This window comes from Microplitis mediator, chromosome 1 (genome assembly GCF_029852145.1).
Source record: "Microplitis mediator isolate UGA2020A chromosome 1, iyMicMedi2.1, whole genome shotgun sequence".
Lineage (NCBI taxonomy): Eukaryota > Metazoa > Arthropoda > Insecta > Hymenoptera > Braconidae > Microplitis > Microplitis mediator.
The window spans coordinates 1,726,484-1,748,788 of record NC_079969.1 but is presented as its reverse complement, the minus strand read 5'-3'; the positions used below and the strand labels follow the sequence as shown (position 1 = coordinate 1,748,788).

Here is a 22,305-nt window from a genome sequence, read left to right as displayed (position 1 = left end):
GGAGGTATTCCACTCGTGAAGCTTTGGTCAACATGGTTGCGTAGGATTAGTGGTAAGGTGCAACTTCTTCTCATACCCTATGTAAATTAATTAATGTAACGGAACCTAAGTCCACCTCCGCCGACCGGAAGCCGATACCTCGCCCTTATGGGCCTACTCGGGCTGCGAAATCTTTTTTTTTCTATCGTAATGCGAAACATTGATCAAGCTCAATATTGGCGGATGTTATTACCCTTAGGATCAGAGATCCTTTGCGTGTGGGTGCCGAACTAACAGCCACTACGAGTCCGTTCCCATCAAATCCTAGCTTCGGTTTCCCTTTGCCGGTTTGGATGAATTTGCCCATAGTACCAATTCCATGTATTGGTCGACATACCACTTGTTCAACAGGGGCCGTGGATTCTTCCCCTGCCTTCCTGAGAAGACACCCAGTTAAAATACCCTATGTAAAGGGCTTCCTCCACTTGTTTCTTTCGGGTTCCCAACAAACCATTAACCGCTTGTTCATCCCCTGATAGATTTTCTACTTTCCCGAGCCTAGAGGTGCTCTAATTATTCAAGCCAAATCAAAGATGGAGGACAGCTCGGGCGGAACCCCTTCCACAGGAGCCGTTTGTTCACCTATTTCAGATATACATGAGCTGCGATGTCTGAGTATATATCTGTTTGCTGAAGAGTTGTAGAGTTTTAATCGAACAATATTGTTTTTTAAATCTATCGATTTTGAGCTTCAATATCACTTAAATGGTTGGATTTACGAAAAAAGTGTAAGAAACCTTTTCTGAAGAGCGATAAATTTCCTACAAGAAATATCATAGAGCTTAACTTTATGTCCATGTGTCAGAGTAATAAAATTTCAAACAAAAACGCCAATTTTTTTGAACAAATCAAATTTTCCCTGATTGAAAAAGTGAATTGAAAAAGATGAGAAATGAATCCTTTCGAATACTTTCTATACCCCAAGGTTTTCATTTTGACATAAAATGAATACTTTTCAATCCCAAAATAATAAAAGAATTTCTGAACTTCCGAGGAATTGAAAAAGATTCAAATGAATTGATATTTTTAATCTTTCTGAATCACGGAAAAAACAAATTTTGTCCTGATAACAAAAGACGGGATAACGAAAAATTTTGTTAATATGACAAACATGATTAGCTTACGGTAACAAATCAATTTGTTATAGTAACAAATGAATTGGTGTCGTAATTAAGAAGTCGATTTGTTATGAGAACACATGATGTTTATTATAATAATATCGTCGTATTTTAAAGCAGGCATTTGCTACCGTAAGTAATCTTAGCTTATGATTACAAAATTTTTTGTTAATGCTACAAATTCAATCTGTTACTTTAACAAATCAGTTTTTTTATTGGAACACAACAGTTTTGTTACAGTTACAAACCATTGCTTGGCCCAACGAAGAATTTGCTAGCATTACAAAAACATTATAATCCCAACGAATGCTTCGTTATCCGTATATTAAGGCAGAATTTTGTTACCGTAAGTTATCTTATCTTGTGGTCACAAAAAAATTTTTTCCGTGATCCTTCTCAATACCTAAATAATTTCACATTTCGGGTCATGTGTGGGATTGAAAAAGATTGAAATGAATTGAAATTTTTGAATCTTTCTGAATCCTTCTCAATACCTAAATAATCCGATGATGAAATGATAAAGATTGAATTCTTTTCAATACTTTCGAATTCCACTTTGGAATTGGAAAGTATTCAAACGATTGAAATTTCAATTCCATTCAATACTTTCCAAAACCGCCGAGGGATTGAATAGAATTGAAATAATTTTAAATACTTTTCAATTCACTTTTTTAATCAGGGTTGACCTTCAATATCTCTCAAATGGTTGGATTCACGAAAAAAACATAAGAGACATTTTTTGAAGAGCGGCTAATTTTTTACAAAAATATGTATTAGTCATTGCTGTACACTTATTTTTAAGCGAGTAATGAAATTATGCTCATTGTACTAAAATAGGAATGTATTATTACTTAGGCGGGATTAAACGGCATTAGAACAAACTTTTTTATTATTTTTGGATCACAAATAAATGATTTATATTATGGCCAAGAAAAAAAATCTAATTTGGTAACCCTGATTAAAAAAGTGAATTGAAAAGTATTGAAAATTATTTCAATTCGTTTCAATCCCTCGGCGGTTTTGGAAAGTATTAAATGGAATTGAAATTTCGATCGTTTGAATACTTTCCAATTCCAAAGTGGAAGTCGAAAGTATTGAAAAGAATTCAATCTTTCATCATTTCAATTTAGGTATTGAGAAGGATTCGGAAAGATTCAAAAATTTCAATTCATTTGAATCTTTTTCAATTCCTCGGAAGTTCAGAAATTCTTTTATTATTTTGGGATTGAAAAGTATTCATTTTATGTCAAAATGAAAATCTTGGGGTATAGAAAGTATTCGAAAGGATTCATTTCTCATCTTTTTCAATACTTTTCAATTCACTTTTTTAATCAGGGAAATAACGGACACCCTAACCTACAGTTATAAGAACCTATAGGATTTTTTAAAGGATTACTCAAATGATCAATCATTGTCTCCCTTGATGTATTTAATGAAAAATAAAAAATTTCAATGTTATAAATTCATTTCCAATATATATATCGAATTACTCATGGACTTCATACATCAGTGTATTGGGATTCCTCAGAAAATTAATATTTTCCAAATGAGTCAGTTCAAAGGGATTGCTTATCGAGCTGCCGGCAAGTATAAAATTATTATTACGTTTAATAACATAGTGGGTTTCGCTCTTCTTGAGAATTTCGAAGAGTTTTCCATTGAATTTGAATGAACCTTTTTCTAAAATCGTGGTAGGCTCAGTGTTTAAATTAAACACTTGGCGCCAATGATAATCTTTAGTTGATGATAAAGCAATGGAACCGTTTTCATCCAAACTTTCAGATGTGTCTATAAACATTTGGGGATCGCCTTTGATATCATCGTCTTTTACTCTTAGTTTCAATTCACGACCCGTTATTATCTTGTCTACAGAATAACGCATTACTAAACCGTTATCGGTACAAATTCCGTATTCCGTTACCTTGGTATCACCATAAATTTTATCAAATTTATAACTATTGAACCAAAACAACAAGTTTTTATCATCTTCGGTCAAATATCCGATGTACGATTTGACTTCTTGGCAGAAATGTGCCAATGAGCCGGTAACAGGTTTCAAATTTTCAAATTTATTGTATTTATTTTCGACAAATGATATCACACCCGGTTGTAATTTAAGTTCAGGCCATTTCATTTCATTTTTATATTTACTGTAATCAACTCCTTTAAGATATAATTTACGCATTTGAATCCATCCCGCGGGAAATTCAAAATTATCCGGATCGCTTTCGTAGGCCGCAAAGTCAGGCCGTTGGACGCGCAACGAAAATACGAAATTTGATGATTTGAATACACCGAGACCAATATAAGGAAATATATTGACGCCCAATGTGGCGTTTCTTTTATAATCCGGCCAGTAAAGTTTCAAAAAATCTGTGCAAGTTATTTTAGGCTCCCGACCAAACAGACCGTAGGGTACGAAATCCATGTCTGGATGAAGAATTTCGTCGAATAATTTCACTACAACGCCATCGATCTCTGTACTGTTATCCATCGCGCGGTACATGTTTATATAAAAGCTCCCTAATTTCGCTAAATTTGAGAAAGTTGCTACTTTTTGATAAACATAAGAACCGTCGTAATACAAACCGTCTTCACCATTGTCATCTGCGATTTTGGATGCATCCAAAACTTTACGGAAGCGTGTAAATATGTCTGTTTTAATCTCATCTGTATACAAATTAAAGTCGTTTATATAATCGGTGATCAAACGCGGGATCATTACATGAACAAGATCGACGCCTTCGGGTGCCCGTCCGGTTCCTTCGCCCAACTTTGGCCCCATTTCGGTAAGTCTACGGCGACAAATTTTTAGTACAGCTTCAGTTTCGCCGAGGCATTCGTACATTGACAGCATGCGTGCAAACAAAACGGTAATATCGTACCAATCAAAGTCCCAGATTGTAGTCTGGTAATTTTCGATTTTGTCTTTTGGAAGTTCCTCGTCTATATGTTCGATTAGAAATTCAACAACTCCTAAATATTTCGTTAACGTGTTGTCTGAAGCGTATTTGTACAAAAGTGCGATGCCAAACAACGAAGCTTCGTTAATTTTCATCGTCATAACATCATCACTGTCAGTGAAGTTCTCAAGAAAGGTTGTGTCTTTATCTTCGTCCATTCCGGTAACTATGGTTTCGTATCCATTTTCCAGTGTTAAATCATTCTTTAGTGCCCTTCTTAATTTTTGTTTCCGCGATGTTTTGTCATCTTCTATGTCATTGACTTCGGGTAATTTACTTTCTTCTTCTATGTCTGGTATCACTTCTGCTGGTTTAGTCGGATCTGGATTTGTATTTGCCGCTGGTTTTATAATCTCCGGTTCATCTGGATTAGTACCAGGTGCTCGATGATCAGAGTTTGGTCCTGTCTGCACATCAGCTGGTATCACTTCTGCTGGTTTAGTCGGATCTGGATTTGTATTTGCCGCTGGTTTTATAATCTCCGGTTCATCTGGATTAGTACCAGGTGCTCGATGATCAGAGTTTGGTCCTGTCTGCACATCGGCTGGTTTCACTTCTGCTGGTTTAGTCGGATCTGGATTTGTATTTGCCGCTGGTTTTACAATCTCCGGTTTATCTGGATTAGTACCAGGTGCTCGATGATCAGAGTTTGGTCCTGTCTGCACATCGGCTGGTTTCACTTCTGCTGGTTTAGTCGGATCTGGATTTGTATTTGCCGCTGGTTTTACAATCTCCGGTTCATCTGGATTAGTACCAGGTGCTCGATGATCAGAGTTTGATCCTGTCTGCACATCGGCTGGTTTCACTTCTGCTGGTTTAGTCGGATCTGGATTTGTATTTGCCGCTGGTTTTACAATCTCCGGTTCATCTGAATTAGTACCAGGTGCTTGATGATCAGAATTTGGTTTATTTGGCACAACGGCAACATCCTTTTGCTTCGATGGCTCATTCAAATTTGTTGTTTCTCTTTCGTTCGAATTACCTCTTTCTGATCCGCCATGTTGGTGATATGACTTTTTAGAATAGATTATTAACGCAGCCATAATTATAGTGACACCAAGTAATATAAACCATTGTGTCGCAGTCATCATCGTAACTTATTATTAGTTATTGTTTGCTAATTGAATTTATCGATTTAGTCTTCTATAATAAAGCAAAAAAAAAATAAAAAAAAATTTTTATTTTAGAAAAGTTGATGATCTATTAGAAGTCAGTAAATAAATGGGAGAATAATTGATTGATGTAAATATGCTATTTAATGATCCTTTACTTTCGATTGCTGAACCCCTTTCACAATTAATTAATGTAACGGGACCTAAGTCCGCCTCCGCCGACCGGAAGCCGATACCTCGCCCTTTTGGGCATACTCGCGTTGCGTGTGGTCCCTATCTTTAACACTACCATATATTATAAAAGCGAAATGTGAGCATAAGCTCACATTAACTTACCCATTAGGCATGCATTGCATGTGGATGTCTCACCAACAACCACCACGAGACCGACCTCATTCGGACCCAAACACTCCTCCCATCTCTGGTCGAAGTGGGGCTTGGAATGGATCCCCCATGGTACCAGACTTCAGCTCTGGTCAACTGCTTGCTTAGGATTAGTGGTGGGGTGCCCAAGTTCTTCCCCAACCCATAAGGGCTATCTCCACTTAGGAATATAATCACCAAGATTTCGAACACGCCATTATAAACACTTGCTCTCATCCATCACTTAGTGATCTCTAATCTGCGAGCTTTTTGTGGCCGCCATGATGTTTTAAGGCACAAAATGGCGGGGGTTGCCCACTCGCCGAACCCCTTTCACAGGAGCCGTTTGTTGACCTATTTTAGGAATACGTGCGCGATGCCCCTACTTCCTGCCTAGGTGGCATCTTTAGTCGAAAAATCCGCCAGGAAGTGACCAATAGATAGCCCTCTTATATACAGGAAAGTATTAAAAAAAAAAAAAGTCAACCGGCGATCGTGGCCAGTTTTCCAGTTCTTGCAACCAAAGAGTCTTTTTTGGCGAGCGTTATACGACTAGAATTCTTAACCACTCAGAATGGGCGTTATGAGTCTTGGGCAATGGAACTAGAATCAATCCAAACCCATGACTCAAATGAACGATCATTGCCTCCCTTGGTTTCTTTGAAGCAAAACAAAAAAAATATTACAAATTCGTTTCCAATGAATATATATTTAATTATTCAACGAGTTCATACATCATGGTATCCGGATTTCTTATGAAATTCTTACCATTTAACTCATACGTTTTATTAGGATCGCTATGCCAGCCGCCAGCAAGAATTAAATTAGGACCACGTTTAATAGTATAGTGGCACTTGTCATCACTTAAACGAATTTCAAAGTGTTTTTTATTGAATTGGAATGAAATACCATTTATCGAATCAATATATATTGTAGTAGGTTCAACGTTTATATCAAACACTTGGCGCCAAAAATACCGCTCGCTTGATCGGAAAACAAAGCAACCGTTTTCATCTAATTCTGGAACTGTTGTAATATGCATTCGGGAATCGTCTTTAATATCATCGTCTTTTACTCTTAGTTTCAATTCACGACCCCCTAGTTTATTGTCTACAGAATAACGCATTACTAAACCGTTATCGGTACAAATTCCGTATTCCATTACCTCGGAATCACCATAAATTTTATCAAATTTATAATTATTGATCCAAAATAACAAGTTTTTATCATCATCAGCCAAATGTCCGATGTAGGATCTAGCGCCTTGGTATAAATGTGCCAATGAGCCGGTTACAGGTTTCAAATTTTCAAATTTATTGTATTCATCATCGACAAATGATATCACACCTGGTTGTAATTCAAGTTCAGGCCATTTCATTTCATTTTTATATTCACTGTAATCAACTCCTTTAAGATATAATTTACGCATTTGAATCCATCCCGCGGGAAATTCAAAATTATCCGGATCGCTTTCGTAGGCCGCAATGTCAGGCCGTTGAACGCGCAACGAAAATACGAATTTTGATGATTTGAATACACCGAGACCAATATAAGGAAATATATTGACGCCCAATTTAGCATCTTTTCTATATTTTGGCCAGTAATATTTCAAAATATCTGTGCAAGTTATTTTTGGCTCCCGACCAAACAGACCGTAGGGTATAAAATCCATGTCTGGATGAAGAATTTTGTCAAATAGTTCAATTACTTTGGCATCTATGTTAGCATCAAAACCGAGAGCCCGGTAGACGGTCCCATAAAAATTTCCTAGCGATGCTAAATATGAGTAAGTCGCCACACTGTGGTAAAGATATGAACCGTCCCGATACAGACCATCTTTGCCGTCATCCTCAGTATTGTAGGTTAGGTTAAAAACTTTACTAAGCGATCCAAATAGGCCTTTTTGATCTTCAAGTTCCGAGTCATACAACTTGCGATCGTTGAGATAATTAGTCATCAGACGCGGGATCGCAATATAAACAAACTCAAAGTCGCTGCGTGTCCAGCCCAATGATTTGTTCAGTTCCGGAATTATTTCGATAATTCTACGGCCACAAATCGTCTTTACTTCTTTATCTTCTCCGAGATATTCGTACATCGCGAGCATCCGTGTCAATAAAACAGAAAAATCGAACCAATTACCGCCCCAAGGAACCTTTTGATCGGATCCTATTTTAATGGCGCCCAATTGGCCGTTTATTTTTCGGATCAGATCTTCTGCTACGCGCAAATATTCCTTCAAATGGTCGTCCTCGGCGTACTTTGCCAGCACCGCGATACCAAATGACGCGATTTTTCCTACTTTGGGTACATCGCCTTCCATAAAATGTTTGTTAAATGTTTGTAAGTAAGACTCCGTTTGGTATTCATTGAATATTTCTTGGTGGTTACTCAAAGTCATTAGTTTTGGGTTGATCAGGGCTAGTTCTACTTTATACTTGTGATCATAACTACTTTCGTCAATAGGAGATTTTGGAAATAATACGTAACATAAAAGCGCTAATGCGCAGAACGCAAGTAGGAGTTTTACAGTATTCGATATTTTCATCATTAATTGTTTTTTGTCTTCTAATATAACAGAAGAAAAATTTTTTTAATTATTGTTTTATTCTGAAATCTAATTAGTAATCAGATTATAACAAAATTTAGATGTTACTCTAGTAGCATCGTCTTGAGAAATTCTATTTAAAAAATCCACGTGGGAATACAGCTTAGATCCCTACCTTACACCCTCGCGGTATTGGAAATACCGAAATAATACCGGATTTATACGGTATAAATACTGCATAAATGTGGTATTATTCAAGTTATTTTGGCCAGTTTTTTTGCCGCATTACTACCAAAAATTTACGAAAAAAATTCAGAATATTTACGGTAATAAAACAGAAAATATACGGTATTTTAACAGCATTAAAACCGTAGTTATACAGCATATTTTCGGCATTTTTGCAGTATTAAACCGTTCTACCCGGAACAAAAATTATATATAATTATATAAAATTTTATTTAATTATATATAATTATATATAACATTATAAAGTTATATGTACAATAACTGTCATGAAAAAAAAAAAAAAAAAAACTCGCCAATTCGCGGGCTCGATCCCGAGTCCTAATGATTTAAAGCCTGATCTGTTAACCATTATGCCAAAACGCTTATTCGAAAGTTGATACTAATTGTATTTATATCTATACAAACAAACTTAAGAAAATTGAAAACCTCAATTTTCCCGGATTCTTATTTTCACTTACATTCTTTTGTTTCAATAAGAAATGTGTGAACTAATAGAATAAAATATAAAATTTTACACTTTGCACATTTTCGATGATTTTAACCGCAGAAGCAAATATAAAATAAAACCAAATTTTTTACAATTTTTCACTGTATCAGGATAAATCTGACAAAATCGCAGGATATCTACGGTATAATTACCAAAAAAATACGATTTTATTATTATAAAATTATCGCATTATTGCGGTATTTATATAGCATTTTTTCGGTAAAAGTTCGGCATTTTTATAGTATTTTTACGGCATTTTTTTGGTAAAAGTTCGGCATTTTTATAGTAATTTTACTATAATAATCTGGTAACTCTACAGTATAAGTACAGGAAAAAAACTGGCCAATATAACCATATTATTACCAAATTATTACGGTAAATTTACGGCATGTGTATAAATGCCGAAAATTTACGGCATTTTTACGGCATTCGCAAAACCGCGAGGGCATACATAGCAATGTATGAAGTTTCATAAATTTTTCTAACCTTACTTTCGGAGACTATTTCCTTACGTCAACAATACTATCTACCCTAGTAGCAATTTGGTAAAAGCCTTGGGCCAGCATGGATCAAGATACGTTAGAAAGATTTTAGATCAAGAGTTGTACAATAATTGGTCCAGATTCTTGACCAAGATTATTGGTCAAGACTTGAGCCAGACTGTGGTCAAGATTTGACCAGAAGTCTGGAGCCATCTATTGTTAAACTTTGGGACTATCTCATAGAGTAGAGGTTCTCATTCTACATTAGTTTCATTTACAATACTGTAGTCGAGAAGTGAGTTTTCTGTAGAAAATTAACCTAGTTTTTTTAAAAATACGAGTGGCAGCTTATTGAATTCGTCATTAAATTTGACAAGACATTTTTTTTATAAATATAAATAGCAATTTTTATAAGTCAAAATCAAATAGAAAAAACGAGAGACTGATTATTAGCAATAACTCAAAAATTAATAGAGGAAGCGTAAAATTAAAAAACGATTATTAAAGACCAAGCAATTTTTTATAAAATTGTCACAACTTCCGGAATTCTACTCCCCTTAATTATAATTTTAATTATTCATCTTAATCTATTAGAAGAATTTCGAAATTTTTTAAGTGCTAGAAAATTCTGGAAATCAATTTTTCTAGGCATTACTACAAACTCAATGCGTAATCGTTAAAAAATAACATTTCTAAACTTGTTCACTAGACTATAAATGAGAACCACTGAAATACTATACTTTTCACATTCAAGTGGAAAGGAGGGAAATAGGTGCGCACTCGTCGTCTTTTGCGTTTCTCGCGCAAGTCTATGTCAAGACTCTGGGCCAAGAATCTGGTCAAATTCTGGTCACAGACTGGCCCAAGTCTGCCGCCAGTCTCGATAAAGAATTTTGATCAAGTGTCTTGGTCGAGAATTGTCTAATTGTTTACAAAGTGCTTCTCAAAGTATCTTGCCAAAGAATCTTGCCCAATTCCATTGCTACTAGGGTACGGCACTGTCGATGAACGCAGCGCGAGATTCAAACGAGTAGAAGGGTACTCACAGGCACACTACTACTCTCACATGTCACTCATACACGCTCACGGGACTCTACGATTCGCGCTCTCCCGACTAGTCTCACACGTAGACGTTTCAAGATCCTCTGACCCTAAAGGATCAAGACTTGAGATGCAGATTTACATAAAACTTTCTAACCCTTTGATACTTAACCTTGAAACCTCACCCCATGTTCAGAAGGGTCGTTGTGAAACTACAGATTTAGTATCATAAATTTTTTTATTTGGTCCCTATATTTTCTACAATTTTTCCTTACATATAAACAATTAATTAAGACCTAAATAAATAATAACATTTCTTTTGATCCACTCATTGCACCGATCTCTGCTACAGTTAACCTTCAATGAGCAAATCAGTTCATCTCTCTGTAGATTATTGTAAACCGGTATCTCAATTCCTTCGTCTTGTTTGCTAGTGACGTAATTATCACCGCGGACGTATTTCAATAAACATAGAGGAGTATTGATGACAGCCGACGATTTATCATTTACTTCAACCAAATTTCCATTACTGATTGTTGCTCCTGTAATTAGTAAACCGTTGATAATAATTCCTTTATCATGGCTTGAAGTTTTTTGAGAAGTTAGTTCGTTATTGTCCAGCCAGACGGCCTTCAAAGTTAATTCATTCAATCCAATGGATAATTCTCGTGCTGTGAATTGTTTTACTGCTGCTAGAAAACCTTTGGGACGGGATAAGTAACTTAAATTTATAATATTTATTTTTTTGTATTCGTTTGAGGTTATGAGAAGATTATTTATATTTATTGATGACAAAAATTTGCTGCGCGCTATCAGATCGTTGATAAATGATAGAATTTCTTTGGAACCTGATGGCCAGTAGTCAAGCCATTTTTTTGGTGTCTGAAACAAAAATTATTGGTTAGAAATAAAGAAAGTTTTTAGTTTGCTGCAGTAGCCAAAGGCTAATGCTGCCAATCTTATACGTAAGCCAAAGGCTAAAGCAGAAAATGCATATGCTAATGCCTTAAGCTCGTGCTACCAAGTTTTGTGTTAAGTTTTGATTGAAACTGCCAAGTTTGCTGCGTAAACCAAAGGTAAGTGCTACCAATTTTGCTACACAGACCGTAAACTAGTGCTACTAAGTGTGATAGACTAACTAAAGGGCAATGCTGTAAATTTTGCCACAGTAACCAATGGCTAATGCTGCCAATGTTATACACAAGCTAAAGGCCGAAGCTAAAAACGTTTCTGCTTATGCTTAAGGTTTGTGCTACCAAATTTTGTAATAGTTTTCGACCAATACTACCAAGTTTGCATAAGCCAAAGGGTAATGCTGCCATTCTTATACACAAGCCAAAGGCTGAAGCTACCAATGCTTCTGCTAATGCCTTAGTCTCGTGCTACCAAATTTTATAATAGTTTTTGTCTAATACTACCGTTTGCTGCATAAGCCAAAGGCTAGTGCTACCAATTTTGCTACACAAACCGTAAATTAGTGCTACTAAGTTTACTATACTAGCTAAAGGCTAATGCTGCAAATTATGCTGCAGAAACCGAAGGCTAATGCTGCCAACGTATGACATTTTCATCAGTAAATTCGAGGTTATAAATAATCGACTTACTTTTGAGGTAATTATTTTATTGTTGATGATATCTTCTCTTACATTAGATAGTAATTTATTATAATTGCGAGTTTCATTATTGAAAAATTGTTCAATTGGATGATTTGTTGGTGTCGTTGTTACTTTTATTTTAGAAAGCGATGATGAATATTGTTCATAGTAATTTTTTAGGTCACGTTGTAATTTAGTATCAGATTTTTTCGATAACTTTTTGTCCGGTGTATTAACAGATTTATCGAACATGCCTTTCAGATCAGTAATAACGATCTCTGCTGCAGATCGTTCCCAAGCTCTAAGCGCGTTCGCCGGTAGCCCAAATATTTCTAGCGGATCGTCAGTATCTGCCAGTTGATCGATAACTCTCATAGAATCTTTCTTACAAGCCTCAGGTACACTGATGAGTTTCCCTAATCTTCGGCGTCCTTGGAAGACATCTTGGGACCAGAGATCTTGTATGATAGCTTCCAAAACCCTCATATCGAACCGGTCCTGCAATCTTCCTCCATAAATCGCGATATCCAACAACCCGCGGCCCTCTTCCCAGTCTAGGCGCGCAGCAGGATTGAACTTGAGCGCGTAATTAACTACGAGCTCACGCGCAGCTTCCAAGTCAGCTTCGTTCCATTCGTAAGCGCGGATCCAGCCACGCGGGACAAACTTTCTGCGTTCCTGAAGGACCGCATGCAACCAGGCCAACACGAAAATACCCTCGGAGTCTTTAGATTGTGGCCTGTAGCTCTGCAATTGACGCAGCGATCTCTTGAGGTTGCGCTTCACGCCCTCTGGTGGCTCGTACGCGAGTTTTAAACACAGACCCGCTAGTCCGGGATAGAATCCCGTACATTCTTCGGTAGTCAACCAGATTCGAGTTGATTCATGTTGTGGAGTATTTCGGAGAATACTTTCCAACTTGGGAAGCCAATTTAAGGCTAACTGGAGATTACTGAGAAGAATCCATCCGCCATTTCTGTAACAAAAGTTATTTTTAGCACCTAAAAGTTCTACTTAGAACCCTGACCTTTGAAAATCTAAATCTAACCTGCAGGAATTGTCAATCATCATTTCTGCCTGTTCAACTTGACCCTGTCCCAACGAGACTTCACTAAATCCACCAGCGACCCCCATACGCTTGGCCAAATTGCTCAATTCTGGACCTGGATCCGCCCCAGGTGACAGCAGAAACAGAACCGGGCGTTTCTGGCCTTCGACTACAGATTCCAGTGTCCAGGCACTGGGCGCCAGGTCTTTGATGCTCAACTTCTCGGTCACGTACTTCGTTAACGCAGTATTGAGATAGTCGGGTCTCAATGCCTGGATTATCAGTAACTTTTGGAATGAACTGCAAGCCGTGTCCTTGTAAATTGTGTTCAAGTCGTCTAGCCATTCATTGCGAAGTCTCTGCGCCAGCTAAGCAGTAAAACGCACCATAAGTCTCGAATAAGTGGGAGCTTAAGAGAATATTTACCTGCGGAATTGAAGAAACCAGAGCGCGCATAGCAGGTTTCCGTTCTTCCGGCACCCAGTCGGGGATGGATGCATCGTTGTCATGCGCGAGGTCTTTGTCTTGCGTGAGAGGGCTTAGAATCGCGGAGTCTTTAAACAAGAGATGGCGTTCATTGTCTGAGACCGGATAGATCATCAGAGCGAGATAAAGTGCGAGGGGTAATCGATCTTTGCGATACGAAGCTTTGGTGCAGTAATTGAGAGTCAACGCGATCATTTTCTTTTCAATAAGACCTTCGGCTTCTTTCTTATCTACATCGACTAACTGCTTCCGGTATTTCTCAGCCTCTAGATAAATTTCCGTGTACGCTTCGACGCTAAAAACGTAGAGTGAGTTGAGAAGCGCGAGCGACTTGACCGTTTTGAACAACTGAGCGGCAAACTTCGCTAATTTTTCGTGCTCACGCGCGCGTTGAGTCACTTGGTCGCGTCTTTGACTATTTTGTTCCAACGCGCGAGCTATTTCTTTGGCTTTGGCCTGCGTGGCTTCCAGTGAGGACAGCAGAGAGTTCGGCGTAGACTCAGAAGTGTCTTGAAGCAGATCCTCGCCACGCGCGTTAGCTAATTGAGCAAGCAGGTCCACTCGTGCCTGATCGCGCTCACCTGCGAGCTTTTCTTCCAGCTCCAGAGCTTCGCGACGCTGCTTGTCCAGCTCTGGAGTCTCTTGCAGCAGCGCCTTAATCCAAGATAACGATTAGAATACTTTGTAATAACGACATACCAGAACTTACCTTCTCGACGAAGCGCTCAGCTAAACTACGGGTGCCAGCACCCAGGGTAATTTTGAACAGCACGGCATCAGCTTCGCGTGGCAGGGAATCAATTTCATCGCGTCTGGTAGCTAAGAATAATTTAAACCCTCCTTGGACATTGAGAATCCTGTCGCCGAGTCTCAGCGATCTTCTCCGGAGTAACGGAAGTAGAATCGACGGTAACTCAACGATTTCTTCAACCAGCAACGCTTTGCCAAAGCGTACTGCCAGTTCTAGAGTCATTAGGAACTTGGCATCACTTGGCTTCGTAACTTCAAGCTGATTTTCTAGATTAAGCTTCAGCCAATTGACAGCAACGCCACTTGCGTCAATAAATAGAGGCACTAAGGGACCACGAAGCGCACAGATTGCGCCCGCGATGCTGACAGAGTCTGCTGGTAGGTCCTGAGCCCGCCAAATAAGGCGTTCGCGTTCGGAAGCCAGTAGATCAATGACTTCGCGCCTCCATTTGTCATCTTTGGCTGATTCCTAACAATTTTGATTATTCAGATCAATAATATCGATACTTAAAGCTGATACTTACCGAATAGACGAGCAGCGTCGCTGCATTAGCTGCTTCGACATCCAATCTCGTCTTTCGCGTGGTCAGCATCTCTAATTGCTGTTCCCAGTCGCGGTATTCCGCGTCCAGTTTTTCTAACAACGCACGGGCAGTTTTCAGGCTAGCTTCGGTAGCTTCCGAGCGGACTTGAAGCGCAGCAGCGCCACGAGAATGCTCGGCCAGCTGTTCCTGAAGCTGCTTAACGCGCGACTCAACTGAATTCAGTCCCTCTGATAATTTGTCTATTTGAGCTTCAGCTGCGGCTAATTTGTCAGACAGTTGACGCTGTTCGCGTTCCAAAGGAGCGACTTGTTGGAGAATCTGACCATACTGAAGGTTAGCGAGCACCCATGCAGCCAATGGAGCTGCAGCTACTGAAGCGCGGCGTGCAGTCTTTTCTTCAAACGACTCTGGACGTTCTTTGACGAGTTTTTGAACGGCTTCTAGACTTGCCGAGGTGCTACGTCGCGCGTCCCAGGTCCTGATTTCATCTTTGACCCCACGCTTCGCTAGGAATATCTTCATGCTGTTCCAAGACGTGTCTTTGATACCCATAAGACGTAAGACGCCTTCCAAGACATCGCGAACTGCCGCGGGAGGTGCGCGTAGTGATCTAACCTCGGCCAAAGCGTCGGCATTGATGTTTGCTACTGCGTGAGAGGCTGCCTCAACTAAAGGCTCAACTTTAGAAAGCTCGCTTTCAATAGCGACTTTGCGACGCGCAAGTTCAACACTCTCTTTTTCAGTATTGGCTTTCAAACTCGTCATTTCTCCACGTTGCCCAGTAGCGCCACGCATTGTAGCAGTGATTTGTTCTAATGCTGCATTAGCTCGGCCTGTTTGTACTTCCAGCTCTTTGCGCTGTCTAGAGGCCTCGTCTTCTAGCTTAGCGACTTTATCACCCGCTTCCTTAAGTTTTCCAATCCCTGCCTCCAAACTAGAGATTTTTGATTCTACGTCCCTGGTCCAGGATGTGCGAAGTTCGCGCCAAGAATTCAGAAGCGCGTAAAAGCGTGCTGGAGACTGCTGAGCACGTGGAGCATGCAGGTGAGTTTCTACCAAATGTTTGAGACCAGAAGTTGATTCTGGAGAGTCTGAAGCTTCTGGGATCACTTGGACTCCGAGATCTTGGAGGCGGGACTCTAGAGTCCACCACTCGGCGTTAGGGGTCTCAGAGATCACCAACGCGTCTTGCAGCACGGCCATGCTATTCAAGTCTGTGGAGTCCAGAATGATCACGACACGTAGGAAACTGCGTAGGCGGTGGTACAGAAATTGATCAAGACCACCAGTAAAGTCTTCCTTTCGTGCGAGGTCAGTCAAAGGCGCTACCAGTGAGTCCAGTTCATCAGGAGCCATAAGACCTGGGATTTCTCCTCGTGATACTAAGGCGCCAGCAAGATTACTCACGCCTTTTTCACGCAGATGATGTTCCTCTAGCAGTAGTAATGTTGGCTCCCCATCAATGCCCGCTGATTGAACCGCTGCCTTGATAGAAACTCTTCCACGACCTGGGCCTGAGTCGATCAGTTTTAACGAAGACACTGAAGCTATCAATCGTGCTGCTGATCTTCTGCCACCTCCAGGACGTCCTGCCATCACCAGCCCCCGAAATCCGGCACCAAATGACCAGCTGATAGCTAAGAAATTTAAAAATTAGTATTTGAAACTTGAGCGTTGATTGGGTTGAGTCTTACTGGCAGTCATTTGAAGCAGATGATCGGAAAGTACAGTTCCTATGGCTTCACCTTCGCGTAGGCACTTGGCAATCACGTTCTGTATCTCCTGCTTCCAAGATTCTGGAGCCAGAGGACTAAGAACTGCGTTCCCACCTCGCCAAATATACAGATTGTCGTTTTCAGTCTTCAGGTCAGGTATTTTTAGTTTTAGGGTCGACTTCCAACGTGACTGGTCCTTTCGACTCAATCTGTAAGCAAAAAGTTCTCTTTTATCTGCATATGATCAAAATAACGTGACTTACCTTGGGTAGAATAGATGGACACCGGCATCTAGAAGATAGCGGGCGATGTCTTCTTGGTTCTCAGGCGTCGGATAATTCTGGAGGGTTTCTGCCCAACGACTCAGATCTTTGGAAGTCCACGAAAATTCTTTGACTGCTGAAATCGAGTCCTGCATGACCGACGCCAAGAATGAGACCCAAGACCCGGATTCAACAGACGTGATCTTCTTGAGCGCGTGTTTCAAGTGAACCTCAATGATCGCCTGGAGATCACCGGTCGTTGGAGGCATTAGCTGGTGAGTTGATAGCAGGGCATTGAGCCGCGGATGGAGATGAGTTGATTTATCAGCAGTCGATAGAACAGTGACAGGTAAACTTGCAAACTCTAGGTCTTCTTCATGGAACCCTTTGTCTTCTAGCAGCTGACGGAGAAGTTCCTGCAGAGTTTTCGCCGCAAGATGCAAGTCCTCGATGACCAAAATTATCTTAGAGCCAGTACGTGGTCTATACGCACGTCCATTCGCTGATTCTACGCGTACACAAGATCTCTTGAGTCGATTTATCAGGTCCGCGTTGCCAAACAATGATGACCCGTAGACGATACTTGCTGAGTCTTTGTCCTTCAGCGCATGGAGAGCTGCAGTTATCAGGCTGCTTTTGCCGCAGCCACGTGACCCACGGAGTAGTGTAGGCTGCCCAGCTTCTATCCAGGGTAAAATAGTCATGAGCCCACGATCTAGGATATCTAGAAATTAGAAATCACGAAAATTAAAACTACGCTCTATTTGGATGATTTTGAAACACGCGTTAGAAATGAACTGTTACTTGTGATTAGAACAGGAGTTTCATCATCAATCAGCCTGGTCTGCTCGCCAAATGGTTCTAGACGATCGATCTCTCGATTATAGACAACATCAAGCGGACGCTGTGGATCTGGACACCAGGAATCTAAAGTCTGATAAATAAAATTCCCTAATGCGTTCCGCGCGTCTTGTTTCTCAACTTGAAAGCACATTGACATCAGCAGCGCGTATGTTACTGAGTTAAGCGTAGCCGTAGATTGAAAATGAGGCAACAGTGCGTTAATTAAACCTGCGCGCGATGCAGTGTCTTCAGAATTCTCGTTCTCCAGCGCCCGTTCCACTACAACCGGTAATTTATCGGCAATTTGTCTTACTACAGAGGGCAGAGGATCGAGAACTGTGGACGAGAGCAACAAAGACACTGGCATCGCCGCTAAATGAAGTACGCCGAGTCGCGAAACGGTCGCAGGACTTGCGCCAGCCAACTGATGGGTCTCAAAAATGAATCTGTGGACAAATTGGAAATTTTATTAAATTTAAACAGTTTGCTGGAGTCTATGACTTCATGACGTTACCTAACGCGTGGGTTGAGTTTGATGCTAACGCCACTCGCTAGGGTCAGTATCCGATTGTCGTCAAGTGCAGAATTCAACGCTTCTGCCCAAACAGGCTCTACATCACCATTTAAAACTATCCACAGTGATTCGTCGGCAACAGAAGTCACTGCTGTTGATAAAAGACCGTCCTTCCACTCTCTGGTTTGTGAGTCAACGCGTCCCAACAGCTGTATCTTGGGAATAGCGCCAGGAAATATATTTGTCTCTCTTAAATTGTCTCCTTGCTTGACTAGAGCTTCAAAAAGTACTTTTCTCACAAGAGTTTTGCCACAACCAGGTGGCCCGACAATCGCGACGCCCGTTCGGCTCCGCAATTGGTCGTAGAGCTGTTCGCAACGAACCGCAGTATCTTCAGTCAAATTACGCGCACGGCAAATATCTTCTAAAATATTGCGCAGTGCCTGCTGGTCTTGAGAAGGCTGATTTTTGAAATCTTGATTTACGAAGACGTCCTGAAGGATCTGATTGAACTTGATCGTGTCTTCCTCCGTTAGTTTGGGCACAGTCGAAGATCTGATGGCTCGCAAAAGTCTCTGGCGCTCGTCTTGAACGGGGGAAGATGAAATAGAATCTAAGACCGACTTCAAAGCGCGAAGACCCCAGTCATAGTGTGGCTGGTACGTAAGAAGCTTCTCTGCAATGTCCAAAGTTTCTACCAACTGCTCAGCTAGAGTTGATGCTTCTTGAAAGCCTGCGCACTCTAAAAGTGCTTTTACAATATCGTAGCTGGAAAAAATAAATTGTAAGCGTTATAATTTGTTGCTACAAGTTCACATTCTGACTTACCGATCAGGATGTGCCATAGCTATAGGTCTAAAAAGACGCGCTAGTGAGTCAGGAAGTTTATTACGGCCTCCATAATCATTACCCGCTGGGTTCATGGTTATGAAGACACAGCAATGAGGATCGAGCGCGATTTTTTGATCCCCCAGTTGCACATGCGATAGGCTGTCTCGCAGGCTCTGCTGTAAAGGCCGGACTAGCATCGCTACTGCGCTAAGAGTTTTTTCTTCAAGGCGATTGAACTCGTCGAAACATCCCCAGGCACCTGCTTGAGCGAGACCACCCAAAATTCGCTTCATGCTGCTCGCATCCATCCCTAGAGAACCAACAGCATTCTTTAGCGTATCGACGAGCTTTTATGACCTTGTCATGATCTAGAAACAACTAACCTTCATCACAATTGAATACTAAAACCAGCCGTCCTAATATAGAAGCTAACGCTTTAACGCTCTCAGTTTTTCCAGTACCTGCTGGACCAGTCGGACTGCCACCTAGTCCTAGTTTCATGGCCTGAGTCAACGCGAGGAAACATTTTTCTGTAAGAGTCGTACGCACTAGACCAATGGCCGCGCCTTGATACTCAAAGCGGTACTGGAACTCAGCTCCGGCGCATTTAACAACCGGTCCTTGGTTCTAAATCCCGAAAGATGGTGATCAAAGTTCATAATTCAAGATATTGAATGAAAAATTTCAACTTACCGTTTTGTAGCACCGCAACTGCCGGTTCCAGGTCCAAGAAGTATTGCCACCGGTCTCTACGACACTTATCAAGCTACGCACGATATTCAGGTGATGGACCGTCTCCAACAAGAGACTGCGTGCTTTCAAAGCAGTCAGCTGATCATTCGCGTCTTCTAGAGTTCGGAATTCAGTTCTCTGGGCTTCCAAATGCTCGACCAACGTCTTCAGAGCTATTTTTCCATTACGCACAGCGTCCTCACAGCGTTCTGTGAAATGGATTCGCTCTGTAAGTAACAAAATCTGACTAGGATATTTCGTGGGTTCTAGCGAGCGGTCTTGGTAACATTGGTCAAGATTGTTGGCAAGCGTAGCACGGATTCCGTCTTCTAGATTCCTCAGCCAAGATGGCAGTGAGTCTGCGAGATCAACGGGCTGCATCAGGGTCAGAACTTCACCTTCCGGGGATATAATAGCTGCTATAGCGCCATTTTGGATGTCCACACTACCAATTCCTTGATAGAGCTTAGGCAAATGACTTTTTAGACCAGCGCTGCTTCCCGAGATCAATTCAAGAAGATCTTCGTCACTTAAGAAGTAAAGGCGAGGATAAGCAGCGCGCTTATCTTCAAGGAACTCATCAAGACTCCGCTGACATCGCTCTAGTAGGTCTTTCAGATTAACTAACGCTGGCATGGGTAAACGACGCAGTGAAGGAACGCGTGGATCACGTGACACTTCACTCATAAAGTATCGAAACTCTTTGTCTGCACGAGACCACTTTCCGTTGTCATTTGCTGGTGTCGCTACGGTCCCACTGCTGAAAACTGGTTCGAGATAAACCCACTTACGTTGCACGGTGCCTAGTACTTTAACGCGTTCCTCCAGTTCAAAGAGCGCAGATTCACAGCGGCCAGCACGCGCAGCAAATCTTTCGAAACCTGCAGCACCCTTAGCACCTTCAATAAGTAACTTTAGCTCTCCCACGCGTGACAGTAACTCCCCGTATTCGCCCATCAACAAAATGTCTCGCCCCTTGCTGTCCTTGGCGTCTTGAAGTTGAACAGAAGCCGTAGATTCCCAGGCCTCTAACTCAACAATTGCTTGGCGTATTCCATTTTCCGCTAACGCGCGTTTAGTTACGTCGCGTACTTTTTCAACATTGTCTTCAATTTTAGATGCAACATCGATCAAATTGCCTAGAGTCATGTCTCGTATGCTTACTTCGAGACCTAGAAGTTTCTTTAGGTCACTCCAGTGTTCATCAGCTAGCTCGTCGCCACGTACAAGCTGGACAAGTTCAGCAGCGTGACGCAGCTCTCGAAGACGCTTTCCAACAAACGTATCTATCTCCGTAGCTTCTGTTCGAGGCTCCTTTACTTGAACTTTGATACGCTCGCGCCACGAATCCAACCAGTCATGAAATCGTGGAAGGCGACGTCGAGCAACAGTCCATTCTTCGGACAACTGACCATCTAACTCCTGAATAAATTCTTCCTGGAACCGGCAATTAGATTCTTCGGCTTCTAACTCAGCTTCCAGACGTCGCGAGACCTCTGGTGATTCATCATCAAAAATTTCAGCAACGTCAAGACCAACACGCTGGCAATCAGTGATAACAGAGTCACGCTGATCTTCCAACAAAGTCCAGCGTTCGCGCATTCCGGCGATCCAGTCAACGGTAACTATATCCGGCTTGGAGGACCAACGGGTTTCCCAGCGTTCGCGTTCATCTTTCAGCGCAGCTGCACGATGACGCAGATTTAATTTCGCATCATCCACGTGACGTGCTACAATCATCTTATGTCGTTCCAAACGATCTGCGAGACTTTCCCATGCAGCATGAGCACCAGAGAGCCCGTCCAACTTTTCACGTGTCCAAGCTGCCATAATTCGTGCGAGCCCCGTTGCAGATTCAAGCTCTGCAGCAATGCGCGGAGTGTCTCGTTCTATTCTCCGATGGGCCTCATAAGCCAACGCAACTTCTTCAATATCTTTAGGACGATGGTCTAGATCTCGGCCTGCTAAGCCAAGGAAATCTACGCAGGCCACCAATCGCTCTGCTGCCTCAGCGCGTAATTCCGTTGACAACCGATCCCACGTACGACGCGTCGCTGATTCTAAATCATTGCGCGTCGTCGCGGTATCAATAGCAAAACACCATAACTTAATTTCTCCTCCACGTAGTTTTCCAATTTGTTGCGCCCACTGTTTCGCGTCCTTGAAAGCTTTTTCCCATTCTTTCGGTGGTTTTCCTTTCAGCTTGTCAGCGATATCTGCCGTCGCAGGTTCAGCCAGTGGCATCCACTTCAACTTGACTGCATTTAGTGTTTCAATGGCCGCTTCGGCATCTTTATAAACTCCGCCAAATAAGTAAGCATTTTTTTCAACAATGATACTAAATTTAGCATCTTGTGGGCTTCCAACGCCACGGAAGTTAAGTGGAATCGAAAGAAAACGTTTGATAGCCGAATATATTTTAGCCCGAAGTTCTTCAACTGTTGGGCGCCATTGTAGCTTATTGTCACGGAATATCAATTCGATCTGAATTTCTGGTAGTTTTTTAACTAAATTTGGTAACGCCGCCCTAGAAACAAGTAGTTTTGCCAACAAGCATGAAAATTAGTAATAGCTATAGAGAATT

At 41.2% G+C, this 22,305-nt stretch overlaps 3 protein-coding genes across 3 annotated transcripts in view; all 3 read right to left on the bottom strand.

Moving 5' to 3' along the window:
* Positions 1 to 2,587: 2,587 nt before the first annotated feature.
* LOC130675490 (uncharacterized) lies at positions 2,588 to 5,251 on the bottom strand. The gene has a single exon (XM_057481229.1). It carries the CDS (start codon positions 5,209 to 5,211, stop codon positions 2,644 to 2,646), a length of 2,568 nt encoding a protein of 855 aa, XP_057337212.1. The 5' UTR covers positions 5,212 to 5,251; the 3' UTR covers positions 2,588 to 2,643.
* An 881-nt stretch (positions 5,252 to 6,132) lies between these two features.
* LOC130666360 (uncharacterized) lies at positions 6,133 to 8,181 on the bottom strand. Its single transcript, XM_057467259.1, has one exon. It carries the CDS (start codon positions 8,144 to 8,146, stop codon positions 6,311 to 6,313), a length of 1,836 nt encoding a protein of 611 aa, XP_057323242.1. The 5' UTR covers positions 8,147 to 8,181; the 3' UTR covers positions 6,133 to 6,310.
* A 2,447-nt stretch (positions 8,182 to 10,628) lies between these two features.
* Positions 10,629 to 22,305, bottom strand: part of LOC130676065 (cytoplasmic dynein 2 heavy chain 1) — a 38,029-nt gene continuing 26,352 nt past the window's right edge. The window contains exons 7-19 of the mRNA XM_057482456.1: positions 19,683 to 22,248; positions 19,373 to 19,616; positions 18,987 to 19,299; positions 18,159 to 18,926; positions 17,606 to 18,090; positions 16,802 to 17,525; positions 16,518 to 16,747; positions 14,803 to 16,460; positions 14,238 to 14,747; positions 13,469 to 14,182; positions 13,043 to 13,410; positions 12,004 to 12,970; positions 10,629 to 11,281 (exon numbers count right to left, since the gene is read on the bottom strand). Coding sequence (XP_057338439.1) covers positions 10,685 to 11,281; positions 12,004 to 12,970; positions 13,043 to 13,410; positions 13,469 to 14,182; positions 14,238 to 14,747; positions 14,803 to 16,460; positions 16,518 to 16,747; positions 16,802 to 17,525; positions 17,606 to 18,090; positions 18,159 to 18,926; positions 18,987 to 19,299; positions 19,373 to 19,616; positions 19,683 to 22,248 — 10,144 coding nt within the window. The 3' untranslated portion in view covers positions 10,629 to 10,684. The remainder of the gene's footprint in view (positions 11,282 to 12,003; positions 12,971 to 13,042; positions 13,411 to 13,468; positions 14,183 to 14,237; positions 14,748 to 14,802; positions 16,461 to 16,517; positions 16,748 to 16,801; positions 17,526 to 17,605; positions 18,091 to 18,158; positions 18,927 to 18,986; positions 19,300 to 19,372; positions 19,617 to 19,682; positions 22,249 to 22,305) is intronic.

Excerpts from the sequence above, each read along its gene's own strand:
- LOC130675490 (XM_057481229.1), bottom strand. The coding sequence starts at position 5,211 with ATGATGACTGCGACACAATGGTTTATATTACTTGGTGTCACTATAATT.
- LOC130666360 (XM_057467259.1), bottom strand. The coding sequence starts at position 8,146 with ATGATGAAAATATCGAATACTGTAAAACTCCTACTTGCGTTCTGCGCA.